The sequence below is a fragment of the Caloenas nicobarica genome, chromosome 1 (genome assembly GCF_036013445.1).
Source record: "Caloenas nicobarica isolate bCalNic1 chromosome 1, bCalNic1.hap1, whole genome shotgun sequence".
Lineage (NCBI taxonomy): Eukaryota > Metazoa > Chordata > Aves > Columbiformes > Columbidae > Caloenas > Caloenas nicobarica.
In genome coordinates this window covers 71,369,266-71,383,177 of record NC_088245.1, presented here as the reverse complement: position 1 = coordinate 71,383,177, position 13,912 = coordinate 71,369,266, and the positions used below count along the sequence as shown (strand labels likewise).

The 13,912-nt window shown below is 37.8% G+C and overlaps 1 protein-coding gene across 1 annotated transcript in view; it reads left to right on the top strand.

Annotated features, from left to right (window-relative positions):
- Positions 1-13,546, top strand: part of ANO2 (anoctamin 2) — a 185,121-nt gene extending 171,575 nt beyond the window's left edge. Inside the window, exons 21-25 of the mRNA XM_065640876.1 lie at positions 2,390-2,542; positions 2,647-2,699; positions 4,650-4,831; positions 11,601-11,706; positions 13,265-13,546. Of these exons, the coding sequence (XP_065496948.1) occupies positions 2,390-2,542; positions 2,647-2,699; positions 4,650-4,831; positions 11,601-11,706; positions 13,265-13,546 (776 nt within the window). The remainder of the gene's footprint in view (positions 1-2,389; positions 2,543-2,646; positions 2,700-4,649; positions 4,832-11,600; positions 11,707-13,264) is intronic.
- The last annotated feature ends 366 nt before the right edge of the window (positions 13,547-13,912 follow it).

Genomic DNA, 13,912 nt, shown 5'->3' with positions numbered 1-13,912 from the left:
TTCATAAAAAGGAGACTAGAAGATTGAAAAGATTTCAAGATGGCCACACAAACACTTCTGGCACTTCATATGAAGACATATTTACACAATCGCCCAGAAGTCATTTGAATACCTTGAAAATTCTTTCATGAACATGAAAAAAACATTAAACTGCATTTTCCTCGGCAATGAATAAAAGGAGCTGCAAACAACATCAAAGCAAATGTGTGTGTGGTTTATACTTAAAACATTGCAAATATCTTTTTTTTTTCCCCTTCCAGCTCTATCCCTACTAAATTCACTTAAAACCAAATAAGGCATATTTTGGCGTTATGTGTATTTCTAAGAATTTCACAGTTTTTGGGGACATTATTCTAACATCTGTTTTTATTTCCTTGTTAATTCCTTTTCCTGACTCTGAACATTAAATATTCAGGAAAGTATGATATCAAGGATAGGATGTTTGTATGCTTTGAAAAAGCTCCATCTTAGGGTATGTTTGGATATGCTCTTTGAAAGCAAAACAATGAGAAGGGAAAACCAAAAGGCCGTATATATAATACAGAGATAATGCTTTACTGTGCAAATATATTGTCACTGAGAAGAGAAAAAGTAGGTATGTTAGTCAGAAGACTTGCAATCTGCACACAAAAAAAAGATATATGCAAGAGAAGATCCTGGAGAAAACTGTTTTATCAGTTAGTTGTAGGCTGTGAAAAGAGTGCCTAAGGAAAATATTTTAAAGTAAAGAGTTGGGCTGTGTGAAACCCTGATTTTCACAAAAAGTACAACAGATTTCTCCCATAGTGGAGAGAGAACTTATACAGAGATTTGCTGAAAAAGACTCTATAATAAATAATGCCTCATACACACCAATCTTTTTTTCTGTAATACTATTTATTTAATTCTGAAGTGCAAATCACAGTTAGATTTATTAGTTTAATCCTGTCGGGATTACTGCCTTTGCATTTGGGCAACATGCTTGTCAGTCTTTCTTTTTCTTCTACTCATTAGTTTTCTGGAGTAATAAACCCCTCTTACTTCCCTGAAGTATCACTTTAAAACAATGTAGCATTTTTACAAGACAATTATCTGGTCTCATGAGTAACATTCACCATTGATGCCTCCTGCTTTCCATGGGAGACACAGCCTTTTAGGCAATTTGATTCCTCAGCACCTTGAAGAAAAAAAAAAAAAAAGAAAAAAAAAAGTCAGCCTTTTTTAGACTCTAATTATACCCCAATGAGATTCACCCAGATGAGCTAGTTTGTGTGTGCCCTAAAATGCCACCGAAAGAAGGGGGACTTAAGGATATTCTGCCCACCAAAAAACTGAAGAAGCTTATTTGGAGGGGCATGGTTTTCTACCACATTATTTGAAGCCTCTATAGAGCACTGAGAGTTGTCAGAAAAAACACAGATGTTCCAGCATTGTGCTTTGCAGGGTGATATTGGTTCCTTAGCTGCTTAGAAGATAATTTGTTTGAATGGAGACAGGTCATCCTATGCCCTAGAGAACAGGCATAATTCACTCAGAAAATGATGTGTTCTTTTTGTTTATATCATTATACTATGGGTGTAGTAGTCTAGTACTGTGTACAGGATGATACAAAATGTGCCACACATTGCAAAGTGAGAGGGTTTTCTTTGGTTAGTTGGTCAGTTTTTCCCCCTGTGGAAGAAATATGGAGAACTCAGGAGGTCTGCGCTGCTTTGCAATACTACTTGTTCTTTAGGAACAGTAGACCAGTTACTTTCTTTCTCCCAAACTACTTTACCCAAATTGCAAACTCAGTGGAAAGAAAAAAGAAAGAAAAAAAAAAAAAAAAAAGTGACAACAGAATTCTCGTTTGCTAGGGCTTAAGAGGAAGATTTTTAACTTTGGAGGATATCAGTGATGTAAGGAGGGATGAAAATGACAGGCCATAAGAGTTGCTCGTGCATCCACAAAGACACTCATTCTGTTCCTGCTCTTGACAGATTGCCACAAAGTTTTTCAAAGGAAGCTAGGAAGAAACAGTGACAACTTGTAGAATTTCTCCTCCTTCTTACTTGTGTATCATTTTCCTTACAGGTAAAAGGGCAGAGAAGAACAACAGAGTCTTAATTTGCTAATTATGTACAAAAGCAGAAGAGTACACTCCAAAACCCTTGTCCTTTATTAAATTTATTGTTTACTGTGGGTTGTGCTGATGTGCTGGAGACTGGAAGCATTATTAGAAATATTCATTAAGCATAGTGCCAAACCTTTCTCTCTTTCATAACCTTACTTTGTGACATTTATCACTCCGACTAGATTGTGGAGTTTTATAGGTTTTGTAACCCACAAAGCTCATCAACTATTTGCTGTCAGCTTCATTTACCGGTTCCTTTCAGAAGATACCACAAAACACTGCATATTTCTCTTCCAGTTATCCAGTTTGGTTTTGTCACACTCTTTGTTGCCTCCTTCCCTCTGGCACCTCTCTTTGCCCTTCTGAACAACATCATAGAAGTCCGACTTGATGCCAAAAAGTTCGTTACTGAACTAAGGAGGCCAGACACAGTAAGAGAAAAAGATATAGGTAAGTAATGAAAAAACATTACAGTAAAGATAACACTATCAATTCAATATGGAAGAAGATGAATGATAGTATATCCATTAATAAGTTTTATTTTTAACTTACAGGAATTTGGTATAACATTTTGAGTGGTATTGGAAAGCTTTCTGTTATCATTAATGTAAGTATTTGGCTACACCATTTTCTAACCATGATCTTGGGAGATTATATTGTCCCTCTAACATAATTTAAAAGTGATGTCTGATTTTCTCAATTGTTATGAAATATAATAAAATATAATCTAAATTATGCAATTCATTCTTGTGGAAGTGTAAAACATGGTTTAATTACAACAGAGATAGATGACCATTCACTCATCTCATTCTCCCTTATCCTTGTGTTATATAGGACAGGAGGACTAATTCATATAAGAACAACTAATGAAGGGGATGTAAGCAGGCAACACTCCAGATGATTGATTAATCCTACTTCTGATTCGTACTCATGTCTTTTTCTGTTACTTTGCTAGTATAACTGTTGATATGAATAAAAAGGATGTAACATAACATCCTAGATTCTAGGAGCAGAAAGTCCTTAGCTAGATGAAAAAACAGTAACTTTTGTTCTAATATATACACATATCATTATATCCCTAAACATCTTCTCCCACTGAGTGAGTCTTTCTGTAAGAGCAGGGGGTTTTTTGAGCTGGCTTACATACTCCACAAGCTACAAAATCTTAATGGAAAAATATATTATTTAATAGAAAAATAATGATGACATTAACATAATGTGTGTCTGGTATACAGATATATTATATTTATTATTCTAAATGTATTTCTAAAGTAAAATTTTCTTGTACATGCTTTAAGATAAAAAAGACTGATGCCCTAGGAGTTTAATCATAGTACTATCTAGTGGGGTTTTGACCCACAGATATCAAAGCTCTTTAGAAAAGCAGTTGATTGTCAGTACTGAAGGGGAAACTTGTGGAGAAGCGATATGCAATTTATCTAGTACAATAGCTTCCAGCACAACAGCACTCTGTAGCAGTGTGTAAGCTATCATTACAACTGGGAAAACTATAATGCCTCTGAAGAAGCAGTGTTGTTTGGCTTGGGTGGAGCACTGTTCACTTTTGGCTCAGTAGTTTCCAGGATTTAAGGTAGGAAATCTGTGCAGCCTTGCACATACTCATAATTTTGCTGTCAGGTATAGATTTCAGGCTTTCTGAGCACTGATCTGTGGTAGATGAGCAAAACTCTGCAGCCTTTCAGTTTTATCTGAGTACAGTTCACAGGCTTATGATCTTTTATTATTTTCTACGTCAAACAAATGCTGAACATTTTTATTTCATGTGGATTCCATTAAAAAATCAGTAAGCTACTTTTTATTGACAGAAATGTAAAAATGTGCGTATTCGATTTTTAAAAATACTAAATGCCCAGTTCTACTTCACCATCTGGATAACATTGATGCAGAAGAACTATTTAGCAAAATGTAGTTCTAAATTAATCTAATGAATTCCTATTGGTATTATGTAGATAATTCTGTGTCTGATTCAATTAGCAATTCCAGGAGTTTTATTCCAGCATGAGATCCACCGATGTCAGATGTGTAAATCCTAGTGCAGAGGGGAAAATGGAGAACGACTACTTTACACTCAACTGGTTTATCTCAGATAATACTGTGTAACCACACCAAATTATGTTCCCAATTATACCAGCTAGCTATTATGTCTTTTTGTAGTTCTTTTAAAACTAGTGATAAACGTCCTAGTGGCTCCAGGGATGAAAAGAGTTGGGGAAATGTATGCTACATTAATTGCTTTTCTACTCTTTGCTCTAAGAAATATTCTACTTCCCTAACTACAACCTTCCCCTGGAGAGACAAAGCAGGTTACTGTGCATTTATGTAAGTGTACATTTTGTACCAGCAATGGCCATTTAACTCTCACTTCATCATCACTCTAAACTTACTTGAAAGTGAAAATTATCAGCTGAATTAACTTAATCTGAAACACATAGATTTATGACTCCGGTTGTCGTTGTTGGTTTGGTTTGGTTTGGTTTCATTTTGGTTTGGTTTTGGGTTGTTTTTTGATTGTATGATGGTTTTATTTGTCTCTCAGGCTTTTGTAATTGCTGTCACATCTGATTTCATTCCACGCCTTATGTATCAATATGCATACAGTCAAAATGGAACCATGCATGGCTTCATCAATCACACACTCTCATATTTCAATGTCAGTCATCTCAAGGCTGGAACACAGCCAGAAAACTCCCCGTTTGCACAGGACGTTTTATTCTGCAGGTAAAGTACTTCTAATGACAGTTTGCATGGTCAAAGTAGTTTTTGGAGGTCTCCTGTGAGACAAAATTTTTCCAAGTGGGAGCTGATAATATTTGTGTCTTTAGGAAGGTGGTTTTAAGAGTATAGCATTTAAGAGTATTCTCACTATGTTAGAAGATTCTTAGAAGGGTTTTTCTGATGCATTAAGAGGCAAAATAAACAATTTAGGCAGACTTACTAAAATAAAAAAAATCCTTTCTGTATTAAAAGCCATAACTTTCATTAAAAACAATATGTTTTTAAAACGAACCTCACTAATTAGAATCAGGCTTTATTTCTCTTTATTAAGTTCTGTGTTTACTTAATGAGATCTTAGTTTTCGGTATATATGGCCTATCTTCAAAATCTATGTTGTTCCCCATCTACATGTGAATTTCAACTTAATCTTTTCAGACTTGGGAAACAAGGCTCAACTTCCTTTAAGATATGTCAGAAACGTCTAGTCCACTTCTCCCATAGTGCAGATACTGACGGGGTAGTTCCAGTCTGCAGGAGAAATCACTAACATGGCTCCAGGGCTCTCAAATTAACCTCTACCTTTTATAAAAATATGCAGAAATTCAAAGAAGAGTTTTAAGGCAGTACGACCCAAGGCTGTTCAAAACTGAGTCCCTCTGATCAATGCTATATTTGACAGCCTGCCTCACCTTCCTTTTGGACTCACTTGAAATCACACTGTACTTAGCCTCTACAATGGCAAGAAATCATCACAAATCTTGCTCTTCCATTGTCTTTGAAAGGAGAGTCTTTATTTATATTTTACTATATAGAGGTCTCTAATTGGCCTCCCTTGTTTTGATGCATGATATATTTGTGTACGTCTGCTGTCTTTTTCTGATGGGTGCTAAAGGTTTTGAAGCTGATACTTCTGATAACTGCTATCTGAGCCTGTCCTGGTTTCACCTTTGTCTTTCCCAGTCTCCTGTCTCAAACTCACGTCTTTGGTTTCCTGCTTTCATTGTGCAATTTTACTTCAAGATAAAATTTTGGCTGAGGTGCCAAAAATGGGAGTCTTGAAATCTATCGCCAAATTCTATCAGTATCAGAGTCCAAGCAAAGGCAGAAAATCAGTTACCAAGCAGAGCAGACTAAGACAAATCTTATAGGTGACGTTCACATATACTCTATCATCAGATTGGCCTGATTTGTTGAATACTGAAATACTAGCAGAAAACACTGCTAGTTGTCGTAGCTATCAAACAGTGTTTTCCAATTAGTGCTTCAGAATTTTTTCTTCTTTCCTCCCATTCACTTGAATTCATTGTCCTTGACAAATCTGTATTCAATACACAAATAAGTTTCCTCATTATTAGTTCCAGCAATCCCCATGTTTTTACATATCTGACATTCAGAGTTTCTTAAAGAAATTATACTTACAGAGAATATAGAGATAGCTAGAGCAGCTGGAAATTTTTAAAGGGTTACTGTTAAGTTATGACTGTTGGAGTCTTCTATAAATTTGTAAAAGCATCTCAGTGTGACATGGAAACATTGTAACTAAGATAGTTAGGACACACTTTTTTGTCCTACCAAAACCTTTCTCTTCATGTTTAAGTTGGGGAGGAAAAATATTGCAAATAAATAAACAATTTGATTAAAAAAAAAATCAAACCCACAAAATTCAATTAATTAAAAATATTTGCTGATTTTACCCTTCTAAAATTAAATGCATTTAGAAACAAGCAGCCACTTAAAAGGAAATTCACTTCGTAATTATGTTTCTAACTTAGGTGCTCCGAATTGGACTTCAGAACAGTTCCCTTCTTTTCACTGATTATTTAAGGGATCATATTCTAGCTGTGTTCCTGAAGTAGCCAAAAACTTCCCCTTGCTTCTAAAAGACTGCACATTTTAAAATGTAGGCTGTGTACCAATCTCCTGCGAAACCGTGGGGTTTTTTGTTTTATTTCATTTTGGTTTGTTTTTTCTTTCTGATTTTGTTAGGGAATAAGAAGTTGAAATAGCTTGAGAAGGGGTAAGTGGAAGGTCTTCAGTGAGACCTACAAATCCATACCCCTTTTAAGAAAAACATTGAATATTATAATGTAATCATTTCCAAGAAAGAAGCCTTAAAATTGGCATTATTCAGTGTAGTCTGTGCATGTTTATCTCCTGCTCCTGTGCAAGCAACCTTTAATCATACTTAGGCTCGCACTACTTTTAAACAAGGTATTTATCTCACTCAACTATAAGCCATAAAAATTGCATGTCTTGGTTCCTTCACTGGAAGCAGAGTAAATGCAGAGGTAAATCTGTCCCTCTATCTCAGGCACTGCTCTTGGGATTACCCTTGGGACATACCAACCTTCCTTCCTTGACAACAGGGGAGGAGGTTATATGGGTGCATAGATGAGGCTGCCAACTTTTAAACAGGTGAAGAGTGAAAATTTAATTCGGGCAGTACAGCCACCTTCCAATGCCAAGAACTTTGTCAAGGACATCTGTACTGCCTCTAAGAAGGCAGTCAGATGGGAGCTGAGGGCAGACAGAAAGGCAAAAAAAAAAATTGCTCTCCAGTGCTCAAAGCTGCATGCTGTGCTGTACCTGCTGCTTTGCTTCTGGCAGACAAGGTAAAGCACCTTAAACCTGGGGCCTGTCCCTTTTCTCCAAATGTTGTTCCCTGTGAGCTCTGCTATTCCCCATTTGCTGCTGGGACATATTTCTCAGCATAATGTTACATGTGAGAGTATGCAGCATCTCTATACTTTCTGATAGATTTGTAAGTCTGTAAAATGCTTTTCTACTCTCAGTTCCTAGCACTTTTTAATTTGTTTCCATAAATTAGCCTGTGTTTTCCTTCAACAAGCATCTTGATCCATATGGATCTCCTACTTCACTGTGACTTTGCTGCTTTCACTTTGCTACTGTTTACCTGGCCTCAGTCACTGGCCTCTATTTATGGTGTAAGTCTGCCTGTGTATTTGGAAATGTGTGTATTAACAACAGTGATGAAATGCAGCCCCCAGATTAGCATGGATTGAACAGTAGCAAAATACAGGGATAAGAGAATAATCCACACTAGGTATAAAAGCGGTCCCTGCCTCATAATATCTATGCCACTGAGAATTAAAAAAATGATTGCAAACAAGAAGGATATACTAGATGTTTGACCATGTACTAGTCTGAATGAAAAGCAACTGTGAGAGCATTTCTGTTACATTAGCAGGAAACAATTAGGAAAATATGCCATCATCCATATTCACTGTTTCTCATTATCACTCATCTCATTTGAATCTTATCAAAATCTCAGTTTTGGACAGAACTACCACTGTGATAAAATATGGGGTATCTAGCTTGTGTCCCAAGAGACAGACAACAAACATTGTCCCTTACGCTGGAAATAAAATCTGCTTTTCTGTTTCTGGAAAATATGTTGGGAACAAGCTGACCTCTCTTATTCTTAGATTTCTGTGACCTCTGAAGATAAATGTGGTTACAATAAGCCTGCATTTTGCTTCTTACGGGCATTGCCAGAGATTAAGGTATCTTAAAAATAACCATAACAAGCCAGAAACAACTCTCCCACTGAACCTCCAGAATACATTCTTTGAATATTTTGAGCAGCATTTTGTACAATGCTGTGAACTGTTTGACATGACTTTCAAATAAACATTGCTGTAACGCCAGTCTGATGCAGAGCATTAGTTATAATGATTTTTTTTTAAGAGCAAAATGATATTTTTGTAGCTGAAGGCAAATTAAGAGCAAACTTTACTATGTTATGTGACGTTTTTATTGGTTTAGCCCTTTTAATCTTTATAATCTGGTATAATAATGGAGTACATAAAAGTATGCTGATCACACTGAAAAGAAGAAAGCAGAATATACAGAGTCGTTACAGGGACTTTTCTCTTAGCATGAATCTGCTCCAATATTCAGCAAATTTATAAAGTGTCTTTGGATGAATTAATTTCCTCAATGCCCTGGGATTCATCTCATCTACTCCCAATGGTAACTGGTGGATTCTAATGTTTTTCCCTGAACCATTCCTATATACTCCTGCATTACTAAGGCAATACTTCCTTGTGATTCAGTCATGTTTCCTCCAATTTCTTTTCAAAGACCAGCTGAAAATGGAAATTAAACAGCTCTGTTTATTTAGACTGATTTGCAGTTCCATTTAGACTTACATTTTTTTTTTTTCTGCCAGTCTTTCCCCATGCAATATACTTAAGAAATATATTAGCATATTTCTCTTAAATCTGGCTTCAGTTCAGTTTTGTCTAAGTCTTGTGCAGTCCTCTCCATCCATCCTCACTTCCCCAACATTTCTCTACTTCCAGTGTGCATTTTTCTTTTTTGCTTCAGAACTTTCATATACTCTATTCTTAAACCACATTGGCTACTTCATAGTCTTGTCCTTTTTCAGTGGAATTAGAGTTGTTTGATGTTTTTGAAACACAATAATCTTTGCAGCATGGGTCATTTGCTGTTCCTGACATATCTGCTCAATCAAATATTTTAAGAATGAAGAATTGAAGATGTCAGGGAAAACATGGTCTTTTATAAAAAGAAACTACCTGTAAAATATAGTTGTTAGAAAAGGACCAGGTTGTTGTACTTTGATGTCCCGTATGCTGTAGAGTAATTAGGAAGGGAGGTAGTGAGGAAACCCAGCTACCTTGTCTGTAACTCTGACAATACCTTCCTTCACCATAAATCATTTGCTAGTGTTCTGTTGAATGGAGATTCAGGCATCATAAGCAGTGTGATTTCCAGCTGAGCCAGGTGAAATTTCCATGGGGTCTGATGTCCTGCAACACTCACACAACTTGTGAAGCTCAGAGTACAGTAAACAGAAAAGCCACCACAGCTGGTAACCCTTGCAGATGAACCTCTGCTCTATATCAAGACTGAAACTGATTTGTAGTGCCAGGCAAAATCCACAATTAATTCAGTGGTTTTCCTTGGCTTTGATGTTCAAGCAGATTACATTCAAGGGAACTGACTCTGGGCCTTGCTACAGCCCTTGTACACAGACTTGAGCAACATATGAGGGTCCACATTGTACAGAAGGTACCAGAGAGGGAATCTCACAGTGCAGGCACAGCATAGGATCAAACAGGAGTCTCATGTAAGACAGGACAAAGAGCTCTGCTACTGTGCACGCACCACTGCACAAAATAAATAATCCAGGGACTAACACAGCCCAGATAGTGCTTCCATAAATTAATATAGACCCCAATTTAAAGTTGTTTCCCCTTCCTCTCTCTCCTCCCTCTCCCCATCCTGGGTTGTACCTTGTGTCCTTCGACTCCGGTAGGTTGCAGCACAAAATTACATCTAGCATTCCAGATTGAATTTTGGGGAGGGGTGGAAGAGGGAAGGGGTGGGATGTAGGGGATGTGTGGGATTGTAAATGTGTAATTTAACATGCAAAACCGTGTGGATAGAACCTGAAGGTAATTTTGGTAAGCACACCTGCAAACTGAAGCTAACAGATTTTATGAACCTTTTCCATTATCTCCAATGGAGGCTTTTCCACAGTTTAATGAATCTTACTGTCAGGAAGGGTTTTGTGGTATTAAAAACAGATTTTCTCTTTCTTAATTCCATCCCATTACTCCTAGTCAAACACTGTGAACAGCACTAAATTATCCCTTTCAGTCCTAAGGGCATAATTTGTCCATGGTTATCATGTCCAACTGTGACTGTTACTTACCAAAGTGGAGCAATACATGTGCTCTTCTTTAATTTTTTCTGGTGAGTCAGTCTCCTCAGCCTCTGGATTGTTTTGCTAAAACTGCCTTCAATTTGTTGCTATCCTTTCTTTGTTGTTTTTTATTTTTTTTCTCCTCTGAAATCCCTACAACTGAATGGCTGAATGCAGCATTGCAGGTGTGGCTTTACCTGAGCTGTTCAGAGGAAAGCTAATACCCCCCAGCACCATCATGCCTTTTGTTTATACATCCACAAGTCATACTGTCTGCTGCCATATTTCTGACTTGTGCTAACTTGCTGGCCACTGTAAGATCTGGGCTATTTTCATTGCACTTTCTTTCAAACTCTATCCTTTTAAAGGTCCTTCAATTGTTTTATTTTTAATTGTTTTTCATTTCCCCAGATAATTCTTATTGTGTTTCCTGTCTGTATTTCTTATTGCTTTCTGTGTTTCCTGCTATTTGCACAACTTTCTAATTTAGGAGCATCTGTGACTTTTATTAGCCTCTTGTTTACTTCCAAATGATTTATGATAATACTAAAAACATCAGACTTCAAACCAAACGACTGTGGCTCTGTTTTGTCCTGTCTAAGGCTATACAGTTAATTTAGGGAGTGCCTTTCCCATGGCTCCCCCTGTCGTTAATGGAAAGACAGGAACAACCAAAGCATCAGATTTTATATGGGCTGAAGTATCATCTAAATTAATCAAGATTTAGGTGAGATGAATACAGGCTTGTCTCGTTTCCTTGTGTCAATTTAGAATTTAAAAGAAAGAAAAGAAAAAAAAGGGGACAATTGTAAATCCAGGAAAATCTGGAAATTTCCAGCATTAGAACAATGTTCTGATTATGGTTACAACTGTGAAAATCCTTCTAAGCTTGCTAAATTCAGTGGACATAGGTCAATTCTAATTCTGGAGCTGTATTTCATAATAAGGGTGGAAATAGGAACATCTGGAGGACTTGATTCTTTAGGTTTTATGACTGGAAAATCATGTTAATTAAAGCAATTTGTGCAAGAGGGGACTGATGGAACTGTGTAATAACTGAGCTGTCTCTATCAACAGGTTCAAAGACTACAGAGAACCGCCTTGGTCCCCAAATCAGTATGAATTTTCTAAACAGTACTGGGCGGTCTTATCTGCTCGCTTGGCTTTTGTTATTCTATTTCAGGTAAGTCTGTTGAGTTGCTGCAGTTTCAGTCACAGAAATAACATAATAAATGGATGGAAATGCACATGCCAAAGAAACCCATGTCCAATAGAGCTTTTCTGTTTGCAAATACCCAGCCTGAAGTACTTGCACCCAACCTGTGAGTTGTCAATGGGCTGCACCACATGTTCTCCTTTTGGAGCACTTCCTCAGCAGACCTTCCCTCTCCCTTCATGGAAGGGAAGCCTCACAGCCTGCATTAGCCCCTGGCACTAGCAGTGATCCCCCAAATACCCCAGGATCTTGAACGTTTCAGTTAAGTTGACTTTGTCAGCTTTTATACTCTCAGAGACACCACTTGTAAAAAGCATATAAACGTTATGTAGGCTTGTTAGATCCTGTTCTTTACCCAAAACAAGAAATAAACAGAAGTAATAAATCCTCCAAGGTCCTCTGCTACTTTCTACAAGTAAATGGAGTAAAATCTCCCCAGTGTGGAGATTTTGTTGGCAAGTGATTTGCTATCATGACTTGCCTTCTGAATGGCAGAAGCCTTCTGCCTTCCTCCATAATCTGGAATCCCTCCACAGTCAAATTGGGCCCACTCATTGTATTGAAACCTGCCTGTCTTTTCTCCTCACCTGCTAAATATTCCTAAGTATGACTGTGAGTCTTGCGTGGTTTATATTGCCCTCTTCTGCTTCTTCTCTTTGTCTTCAGTAATTTTCCACCACTGCCTGCAAAACATTTGAAATCAACTAGTTATGCTGGGCTTCAACTAGCCTGCCCGTTGTTCTGCCAGAGTACATTCCCTGGATAATTAGCTCCGTTGTGTCAGATGGAACAGAGGCTTCATGCTAGTAGTCTTCTCAGTAAATGTGCTTACACATTTGGAGGCATTGCACAACACAGCAGTTTTCAAAGCATTATCATGATAATACAAACACCAAAGCATAAATTATCTATGAATTTCACAAACAAGTAAAACTTTTTGCCCAATCTACTTCGTGCCTCTGTGTTATGAGCATCACCTGTAATGACCTTGACACTTGCGGTTCAGAGTTGTGGCTTGGATGCTGCAGTAGTATAAAAAAATCCTGCTTGTTGGCAGACTGAAGGATTTCAGGACAGGCTGACCATGAAAGTTGTCTGCTGTCTACTCAGGCCACATTGGAAACACATGGGTATGTCTGTGTTGAAGGATGCTTTCACTGACATTGCCCTTATAGTAATGGATTCTGGATTCAATCTCAATGAATTTTATGTTGAAAACTGAGAACCTTTAGACACCTGTAAAGAATAAGGCTGTTTTAGCTACTTAGGCTGCGAATCATTTGATGAATCCAAGTCCTTTCCCATTTCAGATCTAACTGAAGCATGTGTTTAATTCAGTCGCTCCACTGAGGGCGAGTTGTGCACAAATATGAATTGTTTCTTGAACTAAGACCTTACTCAGCTGCTTAATACAACATGCTGTCAGCAAAATGTGTGTGATACCTGCCTCAAAATTTTAGTTTTGCTCTAGTGTAAGTATTTTGGATTTTTTGTACTTGTTTCCTGTCTGTTGCTGTGTTTGCAGAACTTGGTGATGTTCCTCAGTGTTCTGGTTGACTGGATGATTCCTGACATCCCCAAGGACATCAGTGAACAGATCAAAAAGGAGAAGAGTGTACTTGTTGACTTCTTCCTGAAGGAAGAGCATGAAAAACTGAAGCTGATTGAAAGCTTTATCGCACGTGACAAGGGGAAACACAAAAGTGGGACCAAAGGCGAAAGGATCCGGGCTGCCAGCTTCTGTCAGTTTAACCGAAGTCAGAAAGGCAGCTTTGCCTCCTCTAGGTCACAGCACACAGAAGTGTGAGTCCTTAGGGAGAGGTAACATTTGCTTACCTCTGTAATACCTGCTTCCTGTGTGATGTGATTCTGAACCTGGACCAAGAAAGGGAGAGACAGTCAAAGAAGAGACAGGGAGCAAAAAGGAGGATTCTTTTGCTTCCTTAAAAACTCTATATGCAAGGATCTCTGTTACATTTTATACACTATCTGCGCTGCAGCGTTTTCTGACTTTCTCAGGGCAAGATAAAGGCTACATTGTGGCTGTAGCTGGTCGTTGTGGTGATGCAAGTTGGGTAGGCACACAGGAATATTCCTCACTTGTTCAGGCTCAGTGGTAGGACCGCAACCATCCCTTGTCTTGCAGACACCCTGTGGGGCATGGGGGATAGAA